Here is a 23,570-nt window from a genome sequence, read left to right on the forward strand (position 1 = left end):
AGGGATGTTTCCCAACACGTTAATGAGCGGCAGTAAGGCTCGTGCCCTGCACCAAACTACACGTGTATGTAGATGCATAATCAAGGGGGATATCATCTGTCTCCTCGAGTGCGAACTAGATATCTCCTGATATAAGTGGAGGTTTAGTGGGTGAATACCAACTGGAAGCAATAAAGATGCATGAGTTGCCACTGATCTTCACTTCACCGCCTGCAGAATTCAACAACGTTGTATGTCCAGGTAAGAATCTAATTCCAACCTCATCGTTCATTACATAATAACTACTGCTACAAGATCAAATAGACAACACAACAGGCGTCAACCACCACAGTGCCACCTATCGTGAAGGAGAAACAATAGCCTATTGATACCCGATTCTGGTCTTAGGTAGTAGATCCAATGTTGCCCCATCGAATGTTGGAAAAGGCAACGTGCGTGTCAAGATGCTGAGAGCACAAGATTTAGAAAGCTCGCGATCCCGTCTAGGTACTCTCCCATAAATAAACTAGACACCACTTGATTGATGGTGGTTGCGGCGGCGACGGGCAAACACTGATCCGAACACTGTCCTCTCCCTTTGTCCCTTTGTCACCATTGGCTTATTCAAACCTTCTTCTTCATCTCCCACACGGCCTTTAAACACGTTAGCATCGTAAAATATATTTGGAGCACATTTGCTTCCTTAACGTTGAGATATAACTAAACCTTTTAATACGTGGAACTTACCATAGTGATTTTCGACATTCCTGTCAAATTGCTCCTTTATATCGTTGTGTTGCTTCTTGGGATGCTTCTTGATATACACGCTAATGGATTTGGCGATTGCAACTACATAACGATTTAAGTAAAGGGCGTAGATCGCAAGGGCGGTAAACGCCAAAGAAACGCCAACTGAACCAAGGTTAGTGAGTAGACTAGAAGTTGATAAAACGTCATGTTTACTCAGAAGTACTTACAGATGATCCCAAAAGCCCAGGCAGGAGCTTTTTGGAACGACTCAACGTCAAGTGCGAATAAAGAGCTAAGGAATGATAGCGGTAGCTAATGGGGGTTAGAAAATTAAAGACTTGGCTTTTCTAAACGTAGAAGATTAAGACTTACAAATATAATAGTAATTAGTGTAAACGCCATCATGCTATTACCCTGTTTCACGGATTGTTCTGCTTGAAAGTTTCCCATCTCGCTTTGTAATAAGGAGAGTGTGGAATTAACCTGGAGTCATTTCACGTAAGCGACTATCATAAATGCTGGGCGAGCAAACAACTTACAGCAGACTGAATCCTACTTGCAAGTCTCTCCATTTCGGCGATATCGTCGATGATGTATTTTGCATCAAGGCCTGAATCCGTCGGGTCCCCGAGAAAAAGTTTCCGCTGGACGTTCTTTTGATAGTTTACGATTGATTTGATAATACCCAGTTCATCGCGGATATCTTTGATCTCGCCAAACAGGTTTTCGGCTTCGATGGTAGCTTTTCTAAATTTTTCTTCACGCTTGGAAGTATTTGATCCATTTTCGAGCTTTTGAACACTGGAGAAGAGTTCGGTCTCTTTGCGTCCCTACCAAAATATCAACATGGATGCAACAAAGGTGGAAAAAACCTGACATACGATATAATTGATATGATCCGAAAAGAGTTGGCGAATTGACCGACCGATTTGCCAATCATCAGTCGAATCTTGGTGACTGGGGTCTCGGTAAAACCGCCTCCTCTCGTAGGACTCAATGCAATAGTTTACCATCGCTTTCATCATATCTTTAGTAGATCCTGGTTGAGAATGGGCCCCTTTAGCCTCTATTTGTTTGTTGAGGTGTTCGGTGAAACCCTCAAGCCATAGCTGTTCTACATCATCGACTGGATGTGAGGTAGCACTAATCACCCATTCTATGCATATCGTCTTAGTAAAGAAATATACCTTAGGAGGTAGGTATATATGATAACACCGACGCGTACTTACTGTTATCTATCGTCCAAATCCAAATTTGATTAACCCGGAGCAGCGGCCAGGGTTCTGCTCGAGGCTCTCCAGGCAGTCGGGACTTTTCCTTAGTCGGAACCAATTGCCTAGTAACAACTTGACTGCGGTTACGCTCTTTTCTGTCCTTTTGAGCTTCCGTATCATTCAAATCGAAATGATAGTATACCTCATCAAGAGTCGCAGAGCTATGAATGACCGAACCTTTATAGGCTTTTATCAACCTTTCGGATTTTTGACCTGGTCCATCTCGCCCTTTGTCGGCTTCCTGATTCGAATCTTGGTGACAATTGTGAAGGTCTTCGGTCTGTGTTGCGAACGATAGAAATGGCATCTATAATTCCATAGGTCAGAACCTAATTTACAGCAAAAGTAATAAAGAAACAAGGTGGTATGCTGACATAAAGAGCTGAACTAGGGATAAAAGCATCTCTTTCCTGTTCTTTTCCCTTCGCTGTCTCTTGATTGTTGGCTTTTTGGCTGTTAACCTCATGGTTATTACTTTCTTGAGGGACACTATCCTGCGCCGTATCGTGTTGCGCGTCGTTAGTAGCTGTTGTCTCTTTTGGTTCTTCACTACGTTTCGGTGGTGAACGCCCATCTCGCCCCTTGTTAGTGAATGCAATTGATATCCTCTCTGAGAAGTGTGGCCTCATGAACCGTGACCTATAATTCCGATCTGGTATTTCAAACCAAGTACTTTTCAAGAACGAGTTGACCTCACGAATGCTATTCTCCATTTTTTCATCGACCATGATTCTCAACAATAAGTCCTAAAAAAGCTGTCAGCAAAATTTTCGGTCTTCAGATCTAGAAACCCAAGAAATCCAGATCTATGAATTATTTCTGTTACCTTCATCCAGTCGACCTATCTTTAGTTAGTAATGGCCAGTTAGGATATTCGGGGACGCATACATTTGTAGCTGGTAAGTGGATGTAAGTAAAACTCAAGTTGTTCTTGTCATATGTAGCTTGAAGCTTTCTTGACTTGGAGTTATCTTTGTTCTGGAATCTTTTTTCCACAGTAGTATTGATATTGGAGATTGCTTCTGTCATTATTCTCGTGGGTCCCCTGCCATACACGATATCCCTTAGGTCTCGCGTCCTTGAAATATTACTGGAGCCGTCCTTGGCCTTGTAGAATCTAGCTATTACTGCTCTGAATTCTCCCACAGAATTGAAATGCTCCGATTTTAATCGCGGAGGTTCCAAAATAGCACTGTCCTCATACACCTGCGCGATTTGGGGGTATTCCAAGATATCTATCATTTGCCTCCAAATGCTGGGCTGATTTCCATCTGCAGGGACTACAGCATTGTAGTTATCTTCATGGGGTTTGCTCTTGTTTACGAGTTTGCCTCCTTGTCTCCTATTGGTGGTACTTTCTGGTTGTTGACGACTCTCTTCGTTGGCTTTGAGCAGCGCTGACTTGATATTTTTGGTAATTTTGCGGGTGCGTGGGGAAGTCGCAATGAGCCACCAGAGTACGTCCGGGTTTTTTTGTTGAGTTGCCAACTCAATAGCACTAGACTCATTCGTTTTCAGGTCTGGGTTTTCGAGAAGAAGTTTCTTCGCGATTTCATGCCTCTCAAATTTTGCTGCGGCCCAGAAAAGAGCCTCGTTGTAAGTTCCCGGGCCATTCTTGAGAGCGTCGAGGATAGACTTTTGCATTTTCAGTATTCCCTTCTTGGTCGTTGACCCTTCATATAAAAGGAACCTCTGGTAGACGTTGGGATTACGCTTGTTTTCATCTGGCCAGTGTTCCAACAATACATCCAGGGCCTCCAAATTCTCATACTCAATTGCCACTAAGAGTGGTGTCATACCTGCGTCGTCCTGGATATTCGCTTGGTCGTACCCACGCTTCTCCAGTAAAATGCGCATGCCACTTAGTTCTTGCCCTTTCGTCGCCGCCATCAATGGAGTCCATCCATCTATATCTTGTATTACGACTCCTGCGCCTTGATCGAGCAGAACTCTAATAGTTTCTTCATGGCCCTCCCAGGCAGCGCGGTGTAATGCTGTCATCTTCCATTTCCCAGGAGCATCAACATCAACCCGCCATTTTGTGTTTCTTTCAAGAAATATCTCCACTGTATCTGAGTAATTATAGCTAGCAGCCATGTGAAACGGCGTATCTCCATTGTCATTAGTCGCTAGGGCGTTGGCTCCTGATTTTAAAAGTAGCCTCACAGCTTCTGTCCGCCCATTCGAAGAAGCCCAATGTAAAGGAGACCACCCAGCATAGTCTACTGCTTGAATGTCGGCTTTATACTTTAGAAGCAATTCAACAAGTGATGGGTTGCCATTCTCGCAAGCTGCATGCAATGGCTGGCATGTCATAGAATCCTGCTCTGAGACAGACGCTTTTGCTTCGAGAAGCATTTGAGCCGCCCATACATGGCCTTGTCGAGCTGCAACATGCAAGAGGGTTTCATGAAGGTAATCATCTGTGTGAGAGTTGATATCGTCCTGTGACAACGAGACCAACTTGTCATTGAACTTCTTTTTGTTGTCATCAAGGTATTCCGCATCGTCATTCATGCCATTGAGAAATGATTTAAGCTCTAAGATCTGCTCTATTGTTTTACTCTCTGTGGCCATGATCGAGCTCAGAACTTTCAGTAGCGTAGGTCGTGAACAATTTAAAGATAAGCTTCAGAATACTCAGTTGCGTTTCCATCTAAAGAGTACCTAGAGGTTATAGGAAAGACGTAGAAAAGATTGGGTTTGTATGAAAATACTCTTAAGTAGTGACATGCAATGGCGACTCTTATACAGGCGGCGAGAAGCTCGTATCTCCCATTTCGACTTATAGAACACCACTCATCCTACTCACACTTCTCTAAGCAGAAGCAAAGTGTCAGCTTCATCAATAGCCATACAGGAGCTGAGATGCAACCCATGAAATCAGTCTGACAATTTTAATCAAAACATGGGTCTATCACAGCTGAAAGTACTTTTGTCTTAGGTACTTATCCAAGGTTCTGATTGGCTGTTTTGCGGAGTTACCAGCCAGCCAGCGTATCATACCCTGCTCTTATAATGATCTTCGCAAATCGCCGACACGATTGTACAGCCTCATAACTTCGTGTCCGAGCGCCGAGTTCACTCGGGCAAGTTTAGACTATTGCATCATATATAGTTTCCCCCCCTCCCTAAAGCCCGTCTTGATTAAGAACAGATTCGGAAATCAAATCTGCAACCTTATCAGTTTGATTGCTAAGTGGTGTAGGTGGTGAGGATTTGAAGTAGCGGGTTGCAGAGCGGCCACCAACCCGGAAATCCTTTTCCTGAAAGCTGTTATTGCGCCGCAGCAGGCTGCACAGCGCTATCGGCATCGATACCAGGTTTCAGTAACTGAGGTAATCATAACAGGCAGAATAAGTAAGCTGTATTTCCGTAGTCTTGTGTCGTTGTGGTGGTCAGGTTAGTAGCTTATGACATATCACATTTGTATGGTCTTTGCTTTTCTTACGCTTTGTTCATATTTTGTGAAGTTCTACTTCGTAGGGAAAGAACTAAAGGTACACCAAGAATCATGTAGAATATTGGGTTAAATATTTAGGTGTGTTAGAAGAGGCTATTAAATAAATTTTAAAGTAACGAAACCCGAACAAGGCTGCCATTGTATCGAGGGGCTTCTCTGATAAATGTACGAGATGAGATTAAGTTAAGTGGATGTTCGTTAAGGAATTAATTGGTAATTGAAACAGCAACGGAGAAATATATATCATAAGGTAATAGACTTATCAGAGCAAATAGAGAAAGTACCTAATTACAACCAATGAATGTATTAGGATTCTATACGTCTTATCGATAATATATGATTATGCAATTTACGCATATATGCACTAAAATGTATAACGTCAAGTACTCCACTAAAAAGTCTCAGACGATTCTATCGCTTTTCACTGCTTCAATATTCTCGACTACACATACATAATCACCATGGCTGACGGCGGCTTACTTTTAAATTTCGATCTTGGTGATGCGCCGCTAAAGAAGCAGGTCAAGTTCACAGGCGGTCGATGGAGAGATCGTGTCCACGCCCAACGAAGCGCGAGGAAGAATCGCGATGGGTCTTTAGATGGACCTACGAGCTCAGTCAATTCCACCCCGCTGCCCAACGACCGACGAGATTTTCGACAATTTCACGATCAGAACGAAAGGCCAGCGAAGCGTCAGAAGACATTTGATCACCAAAACGGACAATTAGATAATACATCTAGTACGAGCGCCAGGTTCGGCGGCGCATCCAACAAACCTGGCGGCATCACATCCAGGCTATTCACATCTAACCCAACACCCACAACAGTCTTCGAGGATCCAGTTGAGGATGCCGAACCTGCAAAGCCATCCAATGCTCCATTATCCGATGAAGCCGAAAACTTCCGCGCTCTTGGCTTGTCGCCGCGCATTGCCCAACACCTGTCGTCAAAGCTGGAAATGAAGGCCCCGACTTCAATACAAAAAAATAGCATCCCACCGCTAATAAAGGACGATAGCGATGCTTTCTTGCAGGCCGAGACAGGTTCAGGAAAGACTTTGGCTTATCTACTTCCTATTGTACAGCGAATTATGAATCTAAGTCACCATGACGACGGCTCTGTCACTGGAACCCGTATACATCGCGACTCAGGCTTATTTGCTCTTGTCCTAGCACCGACAAGGGAGCTGTGCAAGCAAATCGCTACCGTTTTAGAAAAAGTTCTACGCTGCGCTCCCTGGATCGTAAGTACGACCGTAATAGGTGGAGAAAGCAAGAAATCCGAAAAAGCTCGCTTGAGGAAGGGTGTCAACATACTGATCGCTACTCCTGGTCGCCTTGTTGATCATCTGGACAATACTAAGGTGCTCGACGTTGGCACTGTAAGATGGCTCATCCTTGATGAAGGCGATAGGCTGATGGAGATGGGGTTCGAGGAAGAGCTGAAGAGCATTGTGGGAAAGATTCGAAAAGAAGAATTAAAAGAGTCTAATAAAGAGGGTGTGTCCCTCGCTGCCCTGCCGCAACGTCGTGTCACCGTTCTCTGCTCGGCGACGATGAAGATGAATGTGCAAAGGCTGGGCGAGATTAGTTTGCAAGACGCCATCCACGTCACATCTTCTAAGTCGGAGGACGAGGGCGATACCGTGGCCGCGGCCAACGACGCTACCTTCAGTGCGCCATCTCAACTTAAGCAATCATATGCCGTTGTTCCAGCTAAACTGCGGTTGGTAACACTGATAGCACTACTCAAATCAACATTTGCCCGCAAAGGGTCCGTTATGAAAGCCATTGTTTTCATATCTTGCGCCGACTCGGTCGATTTCCACTTCGATTTACTCCGTTCTACATCATCCCAACCCCCATCTAACGAATCGCCCCTGACAAAGGATACTGTTGCCGATGCTGCCTATATCACATCGCCAGCAAACCCCGACATAACTCTTCTGAAGCTTCATGGCTCCCTCCAGCAGCCTGTTCGCACGTCTACGCTTGCCGCCTTCCACACCTCACAGAATCCTTGCGTCCTCATTACCACTGATATTGCATCGCGTGGTCTCGATGTGCCCGCTGTGGATATTGTCATCGAGTACGATCCAGCCTTCAGCGTTGAAGACCATGTCCATCGCATCGGTCGAACTGCGCGAGCGGGCCGACCCGGAAAAGCAACACTCTTCCTCCAACCAGGCTGCGAGGAAGGCTATGTCGAACTTCTCAAGTCCGCCTCTGCTCTCGTGCCCCAATCTTACGAATCAACTCTCCAGAAGGGCTTCGTAACACCCATATCCTTACCCAAACAAGACCAAACCTCCGAGCCCCAGACTCTAGTCTCAGACCGCCAGACTCCCAACTCCCGCGCGGAAGCCCTCCAACTACACTTCGAACAACGCCTCCTGGCCTCCGCAAAAGAAGGCAGCAAGTCGAAGCTCCTGGACTCGGCGCGTCAGGCCTTCCGTTCGCATATCCGCGCGTACGCGACACACGTGCGCGACGAGCGCGGATACTTCGATATCACGCAGTTACACCTGGGCCACACGGCCAAGAGCTTTGGTTTACGCGAGGCGCCGGGCGGCATTGGAGGCGGGCCGTCTAGACGCACGATTAAGCCAGGTCAACAGAAGAAGACTGGTTCTGGTGGGCAGAAGAAGGGTGATGATGGTGATGGGGAGGATGGTGTGGGTGCGGCGGACGAGGATGCGGCGAGGAGGATGAGGATGAAGATGAAGCAGGTTATGAGTGCGGCTGGGGAATTTAATATTGGCTGAGGTGAGGCGAAAGTGGGTTTTAAGAAAGGGGGTTGCGGTAGGGGTGAATTGATTGCATTGTCAACATGAAATTCATTGCGAAGGTGTAGATAAAAGAGTTACGAGCGCATGAGTGTCGGCGGCAATTATTGTTTATTTTGGGGATTCCTTATACGGACGCTTGAGGAGTATCGTCGTCGTCGTTATTGTAATACGCCTTAGTCCGTATAAAAAGCCACTACCATTTTTCGTATATTGCTATCGATATTTTCTCTAATTGAGCTAATATGTGATGATGAAATAAATTATGTAATAAGAAAACGACTGATATGTATACGAAGCTATTATCACTATATATATAGTATGGCTCTCATCCCTATGTCAGGGACTATACTGTTCAATTCTCGCGACTTGGATTTGTAATAAGATATGATTTGACATCTTACAGGTAAAAGAAGAGGCGAAAATGAATGTAAGCAGTGAAGAGCGTTACTTATACCCATTTCTTCATCATATAGAACGGCCGCAGGATATTCAAGACAAATCAGTCAAGCAGCGCCCGCCATTACAATGTCAAACAATACACAGCACTACACAGCACAATTCAAACACGCAATCATTAGAACGAACTTCCATGGTATTAGTTTTATCATACAGGGCAGGATTACCATGCCATATCATACCATACCACGCCGTGTTACTCCCTATGAGTTCACCATGAATCATATACCACCATACCAAAATATGTACGTGGTAGTAACACAAGCCCGTGAATCCATATGCCATGCCATGCCATGCCATGCCATTAACCGACCGAGATCCCAACCCTAAGTGTATGTATCTCGAGGGCGAAACCTGCCCAAACAAAACCTTAGGATCACTCTCTTCTAGATCCCTCGACTCGACCCTTATATGGAAGTTCCTTCGCTCGTGGTATATGCAGAGTGGAGATTTGTCTATAGTAAAACCGACATGCCAGCCGATGCCCGCCCCCCTTTTCCCTGTAAGGGTGTAGTACCTGGTGTCCGTAATAACCGTTTTATATGCAAGTTCCGTAAAACGCCTGGCCCGCTTGTGACGACCGTGCCCTTCGCTTCAACCGATCACCCCCGGAAGAAAAATCACATCAACCTCTTGCTGCACAACACGGGGGGTATCGCGTTTAAAGCAAAGAACAAAGGAAATAGACAGAAAATATAAAATCTAGGTAACGCTCATTTCATGAATGATTCCTAGACGACAACAGCTTCTTCACCGTTGCCACCACCGAGGAGCTCGAGGACCTTGTTAACCACGGCGCTGGGGTATCCTCTCGAAAGCATCTCGCCTACTACTGACTTGGCACGCTCGCGGTCTTCTACGGCAAGGAAGGCCCGAGTCATTGCCTCGTATGTACTAGGTTCGCGCTTCTCACGGCCGACGCTGTTGTAGACTGAAGAAGCTTTGTCGATGTTCTTCTCGCCAGCCCAGCCGTGGATGAGAGTGTTCGCGATGTAAGGTGTAAGCTCAACGCGCTTCTGCTTCATTACGGACAGGAGCGCCTCAGTATCCGCGACTTGATGGTTCGCAACCATAGCTTCAAACAATGCCTGGAAAAGACAGGCATTGGGGTGAATGCTGGGGTCACTCATAACCGAGTCGAAGATCTTCCTGGCACCCTGCATGTCGTGGAGGACACAGCCACGAGCATGAATGAGTGAAGCGTAGTGTACCGGTTCGGGCTTCTGGCCAGAAGCACGAATCATATCCAAAACAACTTCAGCGGCGGTCATGTTCACAGGTTCGAGAGTAGCGTGAGTGTCAACAAGAAGCTTATACGTGTGAGCAGTTGGTGCAATTCCCTTGGCCTGCATTCGATCGTAGTATGCAAGGACCTTGGTCTTGTCGCGTTTGGTAGTGAGGAAGAACTGCATCATACTGTTGTACGGTGCTGGACGAGCCTTATAGTTGGGCATCGACTCCATCTCGTCGAAAAGCTCCTCGGCAAACTTCTCGTCACTAACACGGCACAGAGCGTTGACAATCGTTCCATAAGTGACACTAGTTGGCTTGATACCGAGGGCACGCATTTCGGCGAAGTAGAAGAGACAGTCATCAATGCGACGAGCCTTGCCAAGCTTACCAATTAGGGCATTGTACAGGAAGGATGAAGGTTCGACACCTTCAGCCTTAGCTCGGTGGAAAATCTTGACAGCTTCCGAGGCTTCGTCGAAGGTCTTGGTGGATTCCTTGAGGGTAGTAATGTAGAGACCAAAGGTATTTGCCGAGGGAGCAGCTCCCATCTCAAGAAGCTCAAGATGGTATTGTTCTGCCAGGACACGGTCGCCAAGGGTCAAGCAAGCTCCAACCATAGCATCGAGAATAGAAGACCAACCGTAACGGACGACAGAGTACTGAGGGAGGAAAGGCACATCGGTTCGTGCCGTAGCGAGAACTTCATGACATAGGTCCATCTTGCCGTCTCGCGCCGCAGCAGAAATCATCTTAGCGTAGGTGATATATCTGGGATGGCGTCCTGCACGTCGCATGTTGCGGAAACGCGTTAGCGCCTCATGGAGCCGGGGCCCCTTGCGTCCGTGTGCACCCTCAAGTTCATCCGATATGATGGAAGAACCCTTGAAATCGGTGTTGTGCGCGTATGGATCGAAGTTATCCTCATAGCTCGAGACAGTGGGTGTTGAAGGGTAAGGCGATGCAGTGAAGACTTGTTGCTCAAAGCTAACTGGAGTAGCAACTTCGCGAGGATCTACGACACCACGAATAGTCATGAACCGAGAGATAAATTCGGCACCCTCTTCCAATTCATCGGCGAGATTCGGCCTTGAGTCGGTTTCGGCAGCTCGAATTCGTTGGAACATCATCTCGGACTGAGCTAAACCTTCAGCAACCTGACCAGAACCAATCATCGCGACCGCATACATGGCTGCCGGCTCGATGAAAGATGAGTCAACCTTGATTTCAGGGCTATTGAGGATGTGCCAATATCGAGCGGCAGCTGGGACATCGCCATGACGAACGCTGAGGGCAAGCAATGCCATCGCCGGAGTTGCAATGCCCTGGAACACTGTAGGGATGTGGGCGAACGCGGCGGTCGCGGTATGTTGGTCGCCAAAATCGGCAGCAGCAGTAGCAATATCCGCCATAGCGCTTAAGCGAGCCTCATTCTCAATAGCCTGTGCCCATTGAAGTGCTTCGTGGTAGATTCCCCTTGTAGTAAACCCTTTCACGAATCCGCCGCTGATGATAGCGTCCTGAATTTCGGCAGCACCAACTCCGTACGACTTGGTGATCTTCTCGTAAAAGTTCATAGCACCGTCAAGCTTGTCGTTGATGACGTATGCATTGATTACCGAAGCGTAAACCTGTGAGTCCAATCGATCATTTAGCGTGTAGTTACCGTTATTATGAGCGACGGCAAGATCCTTGTACTCATTGTAGCACTCAACAGCACTGGCTAAATCACCCGTGTTGGCAAAAGCAGTGATCATAGAAGGGAAGGTAGCCGCAAAGGGGACAGAACCACTCAACTCCATATGCTCAAATATGTGCAGCATATCAGAGACTCGGCCAGCCTGAGCACACGCCGAGATGAGTTGATGATAGGTTTCCGATGAGTAGTTGGCCTTATTTGTTAAGACAGAGGTCTCAAAAAGCTTGACGGCAAGATCGAGCCTGTCGTCCTCCGACAGAATGGCGTGTTCCAGCTCATTCGAGGCGAACATGAACTTCCCAGGCTCATCCATACCACCAAAACGGAGACGCTTATCCTCTAAGCCCTTCTTGAGGGTGGACACCTCCAGACATCGAGCGGCTAATAGACCAACTAGAATGTTGTACGTGTCGCTGTCTGGCGTGATCTTCCGTCGCATCATGTCGGCATAGACATCCAAGGCCTTAGAGACTACCTCGATCTTTTCGGTAGGGATGTGGATAGCGGCGACCAGCAGGGCGTTGTAGGATGCGGCCGTAGGTTTGATGTCGGCAACAAGCATAGCCTCAAAGACAGCAGGGATCTCAGCATATCGGCCATCTTCAGAAAGCTTCGTTAGATGGTCCGCGTAGCTCTTAGACTGGGGATCAACCGGCGGTGTCACTGTGCGAGAGATGCTGGTAGGTGTCGCTGGCCTTTCGAGAACAGGGGACCTAGCTCGGGACTGGACACCACTCGCGATAGAAGGGGTCGATGCTCTTAGAGAACGCGCAGGGCTCTCTAGAGCTTCTCGTAATTCGCGAGCCTCGATCTCCTTCTCGATAGCGGCGTCGATATGCGCCAACGCGACATCTATGTCGACGGGAACCGGTAGATCCTCGCCGGCATTCTGACTAGCTTCAGCGGCCTCGAGAGCATCGACATCGAGCGCATTGGACTCGGGATCCTCGAGGACAGACGAAGCATTCGGCTTCCACTCGATAGGCTTGGGAAACTGAAATTGAGTCCACTCTTTCTCAATATCCCCATTGTCCTGCTGTTTTCTCAGGGCCTCAAAGTAGGCATCCAGGCTTCCATGGCTTCCATCTTTCTCGTGGCGAAGCTCATGTCGGGCATTCGGATTCGAGCTATGGAAGGCATTTTGAAGCTGGAGACTAGTGAGGCGTCCGACGCGCTGACTGTTACGTCGAGCAAACGACGGACGGTTCTGCGAGTTTAGAACATGGGGATGTGTAGCGGCTACGACAGATTGCGCGTAGCCGTGAGTGAAAGATTTCGCAAATCCTTGACGGATGAAATTTTGGTACAAAGACGAATAGATAGTGGGCATTTAGATGACACCAGGAGGGGAGGGGGACTAGAGAAGACAGAAGGAGATCTAGTTAGTATAATTTCAACAGAATTCTAATATTTGAAGAGAAGTAGAGACGATCTAAGAAGAATGTTCTGTGCGCGCGTGACCTAATCTCGGCGGGCTATCTCAGGTACGAAAAAAAAAAATCTCTTTCGCCGTCGCGAAAGAGCTAGAAGAACATAACCAAATCGATGACGACTTACATAGAGAAAGGATAAAATCGGGAGTTGCAGGTTCATTTGACAGCACTGTAGCCGTCAAACAAACGCGCCAATTTTATAAATAAGAAATGGTCTGAATTGGTTGAAAAGAAGTGAACGGAGAGAGAAGAGAAGAATCTCATCAAAATGAACGGGTTGGTGTGGATGGGATTTGGTGGATGATATTGGAATTCTGCGGTATAATAAAATTCGGGAGATGGTAAATTTTTTTTGGCTTTGCAAACTTTACACAGTTGCAGGGGACTAGGGTAGGAGTCTAGGGACCTAGAAGGAAAGGGCAAGGGTGTTTTGCACGCATTAGCCCTATGCTAACGTCTTCTCCGGCTCTTTCTATTGCTGACAACTTCTAGTCGGCCTTTTGGGGTTACATTTCTATAAACTTCCAATTGACACAGTGGAGCCCGGGGCTAAGAAGGAAGGATCCGGGAAGCCAGTTAGTGCTTTCGCGTAGACTCTAGGTAGGTAGTATACTACCTACATACAGTATGCGAACTACCTAGGTAAAACAATTCGCCTAATGCAGCCTCGACCACTAGCTTTAGGTATGCCCCTCACCCCTCTATAATTTTATTTGGATTTCACGTTTGGTGTGACTCGACCAGTGCATCTCGACCAGTGCATTTTCAAATCACACACCACAGTCCGAGATAGGCCGGGGCGTTGAAAATACATATTATTAAGAAAGAAAAGAACATAAGCTACTATTGTGTTCAAGCTCAAAATAGTGGCAAGTAACACAACTTCATGGAAGGCAACTTAAAAGGCTCAATGCGAAGTACACAAATACCTGCACGTCCGGATAGTCATGGGTTAATTTCCTGCAAGTAAACGCCTTGTGACGGAGGTAACCACCTACCTGAGCTCCCAGGCAGCCAGATAACCCCCGGACGAACTATAAGCAGACTAATCAGATCTAGAATTCGTCATTCATTTTTAAGGCAATCCTAAATATACATACATGCAGATTGCGTACTGCCCTGTAGCAGATCAGCTAGAGGCCAGATTGTCTCTACATAGCTGTCTCTAATACAATGACGAAGCTATGTTATTGCCTGGAAATCATGGATGCCAGGCTACAGCTGAGAATACCTAGCATGGAGGGCAGATTAGCGTACGGCACGTTCGGAAGCAATTTTTTCTCGTTCAAGTTAAAAGAGCAGATCGGGAAGATTAGGACGCGTGTAGGACCCCGGTCCTAGATCTCAGAGTCGTGATTCGTTCACGCGTGGCCGGCATGCCCAATGAGGCAACGCTGCTATCCTTGAGGGTGGGTGAAGCCGGAATCTCGATCCCAGTCTGTCGGGATCCGAGGAAGGCCTCTATGTATGTCCTGTGCATCATCATACAGCTCTACCTACAGCTGCGGCACTCGCTGCGCACCGCGAACGCATGAAGCTATTACGGAGGGGTAGCCCATGATATCGAGCTTAGTTCCCCGGATTTATTCTTTAAGGGACCGGCAATGAAAATTGGCGGTGGCAAGAAATATTGTTCCCTCGATTCCAAAGCCTGTCTGTTTGTCTATTGCCGGTGTTATAATGATAACCGAAGTCGCAAGCTGAGAGAAAAATCCCAGTTTGTAGTGTCACGAGGTAACGGCAATCTTGTCAAGATTTATGCCCACGACGAGTCAAGCTAATAAGATGCAGATCTTAATAGGATGATTAGAGAGAAACAAGAGAAAAAAATAAAGGAACAAACACTTTAGAGCATCCTATTAATTCCACCAATTACATAGTATTCTTATTTTATTACTCTCCGGTCAACTTCAACTCACCGAAGCTTTAAGCACACGCGACACGATACCTGCCTAACCTAAGTTGTTACCAACTCAAGTTACTCGATGTTCGAAGTTACCTACTAACAATTTTGATAACCGATATCCATACATCCATCCATCCATCCATTCAGCCGCGTCAAGGGTAGGTGGGGGAACAACCTTAGGTCCTTGAAAATCAGAAGGATTGCCATGTGCAAAGATGCAGAAAACCGGCTTACGGGACCCAACTCCATTCTTTAAGCTTCCCTGCTCAGTGCTACGAAAATGCTCCGCGATGCTTTCTCGCTTGTCCTATGGAACCTTGCAAGCCCCGATTCTCATCATCCGAGCCCCGAACCCTATCCCCGTCCCGCCGTCGGCCTCGATAGTTTCCCCGTTGCCTATCCATTTTCGCCGCTTACGTAAATTCCCGATCCGTTTTCTCTTTCGTGGCTCTCCGAGGTCAGACGGACTCCTTATTGCTCGTATTCATATGTAATTTCCTACCTGAAACGCTTGAAACTCTTTGCAAAGTATTCTTCTCGATCTTCTAGCCTCATCTTAGTGCGCACGTGTGTGCTGTAAATACACACATAGCCCACAACGATCGCTCCTAACTAATCGAAAAAGGTATTTCCTTGTTGACTAACGTCACCCACGCCCACGCCTACATATGTGTAAGCAATTTGCATGACTCATATGCAGGACTCTGCTGCACTGCAACTGAGACGTGATGGCTTAATTCTCGGTAGTGTTTCCGTTCGATCGCTCATGTAGGCGGACTCATACGTCGTAAATCGTCGATCGTGCACATATCTGAACCAAGCATGAGCACTTGCGGTAAACGCCGCCGGGCTCACTCGAGTTTTAACCTACATGTTCCTGAGCCTCGCTCCTGGTACATTGAAAAAAAAAATATTATTATATCGTACTAAAGGCAAGATGATCTATTCATGATGAATACAATTATCTCGGAGTTACATACACTTGGGCCAAAATATTTGCACTGGCTTAATTGCTTTCCCTTTAAACATGGCCAAGGAGAAGGGAAGGTTAGCCATAGAGGCTAGCACCGCTGCAAGTCACATACTCATAACTAAAAGGCAGATCTCATTAAACGATTCCCAGTAAGTTTTGTCTGGTGGGAGTTTATAATCACAGAGTATACATCGGGGGTAGGTAGGCGTTAAGTTTAGATAAGGAATTTCATCTCTTAATATAGTAACATGTCGTAAACTTCTGTCGAAGATGATAAAATTCCTGCTTCATCGCGATTATCTCAGGACAGGCCCTTCTTGTAATAGAGGAATCTCATGGACTATTCAGTTAATATTTCCCGCGACCCGCTCTAGCCCACCTCCGAGTATATAGTAGCGGCCTCACTTCTTCGAAAAGAAGGACATGATGTTGCCCTGGCCCTGACCCTTGCCTGCCGCCTTCTTGGGCTTCGCAGCGGGTTCTGCCTTGACTGGTTGAGGCTTCTGCTTAGGCGGCGGCGGAGCTTCATCCTCGGAAAATGATTCCCAACCCTGTTCCTGTATCGTAACCAAATATCCCTTATCATCCATGACCTGCTTCTTGCGCGTAACTCGTCGTCTTCCCCTACGTTTACCATCGCCTGTGCTCGATACTACTTCCGCGGGCTCTTCTTCCTTAGGTTCCGGTTCGGGTGAAGGCTCCTCCTCCTCTTCCTCCATGGGCTCCTCAGTAGGACTCTCCGCTTTCTCTTCTTCCTCTTCTTCCTCTTCTTCACTCTCTTCCATCATGCGACGAAGTTCGGCTTGGCGATTCTTCCTCAATTGCCTAGCACTCTCTGACTCTTGCTTAACCTCCGGCATCGGCACGACGTCGTCCTCTCCGTCATCAGACAAGGCCATCTTTTGGTCCTCCTCGACAGCACTTGCTGGAGCCTTAGCAGCAGGTTTCTTAGGTTTAGCAGCTGCCTTAGCAAACATTTGCCCAATTCCAGAAGAACTCTGTCGCTTCAGCGAAGCAGCTGCGGTAGGCTTCTTAGTAGTAGTAGCTGGAGTTGATCCTTTAACATTACCTTGAGGTGCTACCTTAGGCTCCTCCTTAACATCGGCAGGCTGTGTCTCCTGCTTGTTTTCGGCTTTTGGTGCAGCTTTAGGAGTGGGTGTACTTGTAACAGGCTTGGGTGCTGGCCCACGACGTTCCCTCCTACGCATATTAGGATTGGCAATTGAACCAAATGTCTTGCTTGAAGCTGGAACGTCGCCTGTTGTGGATAGCTCTAGGACCTGTCGAGCTGTATCGGCTAAGAGCTGGAGGTCTTTGAGGGGATGGGGTGCTAAGCTGTAGATGTGTATCGAGGTAACCTCATCATACTCTGCCAGTAGATCTGCCTCTCGTTAGCTAGACTAAACAGGAAAATCGAAGCATTCTATTAACCTTGCAGTTGTTCCTCCTTAACTATAGAGAGCGTATAGGTAGGGACTTCATCCGAGAAAGGAACATGCATCTCTTCCGAACTTTGAGAATCGGTCATCTTCACATCGCCATCCGATTCTTCTACTTTTACCGGTGCCTTCTTAGTACCATATACGAGGTATGTGGCATGAAGAGATCCCGGGCGTTTATCGTTCTGCGATTTGTGAAAATCATAGAGCATCCTAAAAAACCGTCAGCGCTCTTCGATCTTCCTTTAATTTTGGATTAAGTACTTACTCTTTAGCAGTATTGACATGGACCTTCAATGCCCGGCTCAGAAGGCGATAAGTTACCTTTAAAATAGTTGCGTTAATAAGATGTTGTGAGTTCTGGCTATAGGTATTTTATAGCTTACGAGTTGATCCTCAGTGAGGAGCTTCTGGGCTAGATACTGCATATAGGGTTCCATATTGACCGGAAATCTCAAGAATAATCAAATAGTCCAGCTTATAGCATAAGCGGACGAAATACAGTATATTTTGTTCTTTGCTATTTCAAGATAATTAAAGTAATTATTGAAGTGAGAAAGGTGGCATGCCACTTTAAAGCTGGTAGTCGCGTCTGAAAAAGAAATACGCGTTAAGTGGTAGTGGGGCTAGGAACTCACAGGTACAAGCCTACAGGGTAACCACTAATAGACAGGGGTTTAAATTTCAGGTGGTAAGCGCGTCGCTAAGGGCAGTCGCGATTTCAATTTGACAATGATCTCATCAGATACGCAAGCCTCGACTTCCACGCCTACTTTCCTCGTCTCAATTCCTTAATTCCCGCTTAAACACATAAAGAACTGTCCGTATATGTTTTCACTTATGAATATTCGAATTTTATAAAGAATTGAGATCGCCAACGAGCCACCATATCCAATTAGCCCGACCCATCTAACTAATCATCGGCAATGAATAACAATGCCATTCTCGAACCCTTTGAAGATGTTTCCGACTCGACGGACTGGCTATCAACTCCTCTCTCTGGGCTCGCCGCTGTCGAGGCGGCGCTACGCTGTCAGGTCTGTAAAGATTTCTACAAGACGCCGATGTTAACATCCTGTAACCACACTTTTTGCTCGATATGTATTCGCCGAGCGCTCTCTAACGACGGGAAATGCCCTCTGTGCCGTACTTCCGAGCAAGAGATGAAACTACGAAGCAATTGGTCCATGGAGGAGGTCGTTTTCGCATTTACGAAGACACGCCCTGATGTCCTACTTTTCGCGAAGAGGTCACAGGATGCTATAGCTGAGCCAGGGAAGAGGAAGTTGGAAGAGACAGAGGACTCGGATTCGGCAAGCCAAAGATTAGGGAAGAGACTACGATCTTCAACGAGGTTAAGCAAGTCGAGAAGCATGGAGATGACATCCGAGATGGCACGTCTAGAAGCCGACGTGCCCTACCAAGACTTTACAGACTTCGAACCAGACGACGGGCTAGTCGCATGTCCTATCTGCTTGCTGCGCATGAAACCGCTCCAAGTCGACAGACACCTCGATACTTCATGTCCCGGCGAACCACAACCACAAAGAACGCCCTCGAAGCCTCCATCGCGATCTACAAGCATACCAAACGCCTTCTCCTCCTCGTCCTCGCCTAAAAAGGCGCCAACCAGAAATTTCGAGCGACTACCAGCAGTGAACTATTCCATGCTTAAAGAACCTCAACTACGGAAAAAACTACAAGAGCAGGGACTATCGGCAGCGGGCGGTCGGCAGATGCTAGAGAAAAGACATAAAGAGTGGACGACAATATGGAACGCAAACTGCGACTCGCAATACCCGCGGCGGAAAGGGGATTTGCTACACGATCTCGACGTATGGGAGCGCACGGTAGGCAGCCGCGCGCCGACGAACTCAAGAACGCTCAGCCTAGGCGCGCAGATCAAGGACAAGGACTTCGACGGTGCGGCGTGGGCTTCTAAGCACGATAGCTCGTTTAAAGATCTAATAGCTAACGCTAGGCGGAACAAGGTACTGATGGGGCGAAAGAGTAGTGAAGACAAGAAGGCGGGAGGCGGGATGCAGAGCAAAGACGGAAATAAGGGGGGTGAACCAACTCCACAGCCAGATTCGGAGATGATAGCATCGTTAGAAGACTCAGAACCACAGGAACAAGTCGATTCCGTCACACAAGCGACCGGGATAATCGATTTAACAGGCGAAATCCCATCTTCCAACGCCTCGGCTGCGGCGCTTTCAGATGGGGAAGAAGAAAGGGTAGATCTAGACGCGTCGTCTAGAACGACGGTGATATCATGATATAATTGCTAATATTATATTGCCTCGAACGTTCAAGGGAAAGATCTATCGTATCAGGTGGTCGCTTAGCGAGTAAATATTACACGGGTTGCTGCCTCTTCTGGCTTGCTATTGCTTCATATTTGCATCTCTCCTAGCCCATTAGCCGTAGCCGTGATAGGCGTAAGAGGTCTCGAAGCTTTCTCTCCTTCCTGTCCCGGCACAGGCAAGGGACCCAGTTTCTCCAGCTCGGCGAGCTTGCGTCTCGTCTCCTCGGCCTCCTTTTGTTCCTGTGCTTCGCGCTTGATTCTCTCTGCTTCTTCGTCTTTCTTCCGCTCTTCCGCCAGCATAGCCTCGAGTTCGTCGTCGACTTCTGCTTCGTCGACGGTGGCTCCAGGGCCTGCCTCGGCGATGATATTGCCTACCTCGTCTACTTCGCCCATCTGTTCCCGGAGATTCTCCAGTACTTCATCGACTTTGTCGGCACCGCCGACTTGCGCGTTCAGGCTGCGCAGGGCTACTGTGCTCGACTGCATCACCTTCACTAGCTGCACATTGTCAGCAGCCTGCTCGATCTTCACCGCCACATCTTCCAACTGGCTAAGCGTATCGTGCCGTCGCGATAGGTTCGTCTCAGCCAACTTCTTCGACTTAAGGGCCGCAAGCGCAGCGATCTTGTTCTTTCTCCGGACAGCGTCCTGGGCAGCGACGTTTAACTCGTCGATGCGCCGGCTCAGCACCTCGGTCTGTCGCGTCAGGTCCTCCATAAGTTCCTTCAGGGACGCGATCGCCGAATCCTCCTGAGTGATGACCACATCCTCACGACCGCTCCGGATCTTAACTGTGTTTCCATCTGTAGCTAGCATGTTCTTGTCTCGCGAAAGAAACGTCACTAGTACTTCCAGATCTATCTCCGATAGCCGCTGCTGCTTCTCGACTAGGCCCTCTGCAAACGTTCGTTGGAAATGTGTTTTTGAAAAAGTCCGCTCGAAAGGCGACGTGCGGTTTGCGGTCGCTTCGCCAAATGTCTTGGATACCACTTCCAGGTTGTGCAATATAACAAATTGGCCTTTGGGCAAGTTATCGCCCGGCCCACCGATCCCGGCTTGTCGAAGTCCCCACGAAACGATCGACCATGGAAGACTACTCCACGATCGGTAGTATATGCTCTCCTTCGCCTTGAGGAACTGCTGCAGCGGCATCATCTCGCCGCTTGCTAGGGCCTCCTGCAACACGGTGCCTAGAGCGAGCGGTCGCCCGAATTGCTTGCTTTCGAGAGAGCGTAAGAGGGCATCGCTTTCGAGGTCGAGGGTTAGGTGGTTATGCGTTGCGGATTTGGAGGGAGCTTGGCCGGCTAGGGCGGCGGAGGAGAGACCGCGCTTCCATGCTGCGACGTTGGCGGCGAAGCCGTCTGGGTTGAGGGTTCGCTGAGATCGGAAGTCGGAATAGAGGGCTGGGAGGCGGGCTCTAGTATCTAAGTTAGGATGGAATTTTCAATATCAACGTTAGTAAATAGATGATAGGTTTACCTCCGGAAATTATCGTCGTTCTGCACTAGATAGTTTAAAAGTTCGCTCATGATGATAATGAGGTCAGATTAGATAGGGAATTCCCCGAGATATGGCAATCAACTGATGACGTGTACTGTCCTCCAAGTTACAGGTGGTATGTTTGTTAATTAAACATTGAAAGTGCCGGACAGGTAAAAAGAGGTTGTATATCAGATACGCTATGGGCGTTCAAATGTCGGTGAATGCCTACATTAGGTACAGAAGCGCACAGCCTGCAGGGGTGTTCCGACAGGCAACAACGGCCAACTTTGTCTGAACAACTTTGTCTCTTGATATGGGATTTCAATGGTCAATGGTGGATTGAAAGCCCGAGGCGCACTAAGGCGCACCGTGTTTATCTGTAGGTAGCTAAACTTCATCAGCGCGACGTCACTACTGCTGCTGCAGTGCTGATAAGCCTTGTGGGTACTTCTAAGCCGTCTCTAACCTTATCACAAAGCTTATATTAGTACTTCTACTTCGTATATATACCTCTTCACTATCCTAAGATTCAAGTTATTCTTATGTTTTAGACATGTAAAAACGAGACTATTTTTAATTCCTTTACATATTTGGCCACTTCGGCATTGTATATTTCCCCAGTTCGATAGAGATGCTACATTTGACGATAGTGAGGCCAGTCTAACAGTATCCTTCCGTAGGTAGGCGTCTGTTCATCGCGATAGAAGAAGGGTGCTTGCATTGATTTTGACACAAGATGTTTGTTCCGACACCACCTTATAAGGGTGAGAACCGACGATATAAGTGAATATTTATGGCTAAGACTCAGCTGAATATTACACAGATCATGCAAATGGATCTAAGCTTCCTTTCCAAAGGCATATTGTTTATCATTTATAAACCAGGTAACTATTGAAAGGTAATATATAGTAATACGAGAGGCGGCTGTTTGATATTGCGCTTTACGTCTTGGCTTGCTGTTCCTGTGAACTCATGAAAGGTATAAGAATAAAATGATGCGGAATCAATGAACCTCGGAAACTGGGCATGCCCTGTCTTACGGAAAAAATGAAGAGAAATTCGTGTTACCTATGCCTTGCTTGAAACTAAACCAGCTATACTAGATTTAGATATTACGATAATTAGGCAGCAGATCATCGTGAAAATCGTGCCATATCCAGCGCGTCGGAGGAATATACGGTTTGGGGGGATTTACAAACCTTGAAAACATTGTGATTTATCGCATAATTAATACGCGTGTTCTGCAACAGCCACGGTGGGACGTACGACATCTTCCTTTATGCCCGAGCAGGTGCGTCTTCCTCCATACCAGGTCTTTTATATCGAGTTTACAGCTGGGGTTGGCTTCCTTCGTTAGTAGTGAGACGATTTCTGCCGATCGCTTCCATTCCCATCTTTCAGCTTTGCGAGGCAGCGAGTAGGATTCGTGCTGGTACGTGTCACAACATAGAGCTCCATACGTTGCTATCTTAGTACGGCTATACTGCTGTATGCGGTTGCAAGTTACGAATTGAGATGAAATTGTATGTAAGTTGGATGTGTAAGATACAGAAAAGTTAGGAGCTTACCATTGATCATTCAGTATTTCTGGATACCTATATCCGGACGGGTTTTCTATGTTCAATTTAAACAAGTTTAATATCCAAGCCAATTTCCAAGCCCGCGTAAATAACTCAGAACTAGAACTTATATCGGCGTCGCCTGTGACCCGAGCCTTGTTTCGAATCTATTATCTACTTCCCCAAGCCCTAGATATCATTCGGTTTAAGCTTGTTCGAGTATAGCACTAGCTTCTTCCTTCGCATAATACGCGTAAAGATCAACGTAAACCTCTGGTGTGACGAGGACCACTGATAAGTTTTAGGAAGATAGACAATCCTCACAACCATAAGCAGGCATATCTCCCGAGCTGTAAGTAGACCTATCATAAAACTTTCTAAACGTAATTAGTTGTATCTATTTATACGATTCCTCGAAGAGTATATTCTTTGCTCATCATTCCTAGTATTAAAGAATCGTCGTGCGTGTTTTGACGCGTTTCTGGATATATATGGCATCAAGCAAAGAAAAAAACTCTGCATAAATTCATCGTGACTGGCTTATAGATCCAAACCACCGTTGATTTAAAGTTGTAATTGCTAACCCCGTATAACTCCTATTCCGCAAAGATCCATTTTTCCCTGTCCCACTCACCGCGTGGCCTATCACCACTACACATCACATGAGCCCATGCTGAATTCGGTGCCGATAGGCTAAGCTGGCACCAGCGGCTGTCGCCGTTTCATATTTCCCCTCATAGAACAGCCGAGCTTTTGGGAATATTCGGACAGTGCATGCTTCATTGGGGTACTATATGTAATATTAGGTAGCCTTAGGAGAGAGCTGAGTT

At 47.1% G+C, this 23,570-nt stretch overlaps 5 protein-coding genes across 5 annotated transcripts; 2 read left to right on the plus strand and 3 right to left on the minus strand.

Annotated features, from left to right (window-relative positions):
- The first annotated feature begins 5,898 nt into the window (after positions 1-5,898).
- Positions 5,899-8,463, plus strand: F4817DRAFT_339646 (ATP-dependent RNA helicase dbp-7). The gene has a single exon (XM_049303570.1). It carries the CDS (start codon positions 5,928-5,930, stop codon positions 8,229-8,231), a length of 2,304 nt encoding a protein of 767 aa, XP_049158320.1. The 5' UTR covers positions 5,899-5,927; the 3' UTR covers positions 8,232-8,463.
- Positions 8,464-8,937: 474 nt separating this feature from the next.
- On the minus strand, positions 8,938-13,529 carry F4817DRAFT_339647 (uncharacterized protein). The gene is made up of 2 exons (XM_049303571.1): positions 13,198-13,529; positions 8,938-12,997 (listed from the first exon to the last, which is right to left on the minus strand). The coding sequence occupies exon 2, from the start codon at positions 12,968-12,970 to the stop codon at positions 9,443-9,445; it is 3,528 nt and encodes a 1,175-aa protein (XP_049158321.1). The 5' UTR covers positions 12,971-12,997; positions 13,198-13,529; the 3' UTR covers positions 8,938-9,442.
- Positions 13,530-15,913: 2,384 nt separating this feature from the next.
- F4817DRAFT_125263 (DNA polymerase subunit Cdc27) lies at positions 15,914-18,010 on the minus strand. Its single transcript, XM_049297687.1, has 4 exons — positions 17,778-18,010; positions 17,660-17,715; positions 17,384-17,604; positions 15,914-17,333 (listed from the first exon to the last, which is right to left on the minus strand). The coding sequence occupies exons 1-4, from the start codon at positions 17,829-17,831 to the stop codon at positions 16,354-16,356; spliced, it is 1,311 nt and encodes a 436-aa protein (XP_049158322.1). The 5' UTR covers positions 17,832-18,010; the 3' UTR covers positions 15,914-16,353.
- An 86-nt stretch (positions 18,011-18,096) lies between these two features.
- F4817DRAFT_125287 (DNA repair protein rad18) lies at positions 18,097-19,728 on the plus strand. Its single transcript, XM_049297689.1, has one exon. The coding sequence runs from the start codon at positions 18,318-18,320 to the stop codon at positions 19,668-19,670; it is 1,353 nt and encodes a 450-aa protein (XP_049158323.1). The 5' UTR covers positions 18,097-18,317; the 3' UTR covers positions 19,671-19,728.
- On the minus strand, positions 19,729-21,585 carry F4817DRAFT_125291 (Snf7-domain-containing protein). The gene is made up of 2 exons (XM_049297691.1): positions 21,179-21,585; positions 19,729-21,116 (listed from the first exon to the last, which is right to left on the minus strand). The coding sequence occupies exons 1-2, from the start codon at positions 21,226-21,228 to the stop codon at positions 19,787-19,789; spliced, it is 1,380 nt and encodes a 459-aa protein (XP_049158324.1). The 5' UTR covers positions 21,229-21,585; the 3' UTR covers positions 19,729-19,786.
- Positions 21,586-23,570: the final 1,985 nt, after the last annotated feature.

Source organism: Daldinia loculata (genome assembly GCF_022478755.1).
Source record: "Daldinia loculata strain CBS 113971 unplaced genomic scaffold F4817scaffold_29, whole genome shotgun sequence".
Taxonomy (NCBI): domain Eukaryota; kingdom Fungi; phylum Ascomycota; class Sordariomycetes; order Xylariales; family Hypoxylaceae; genus Daldinia; species Daldinia loculata.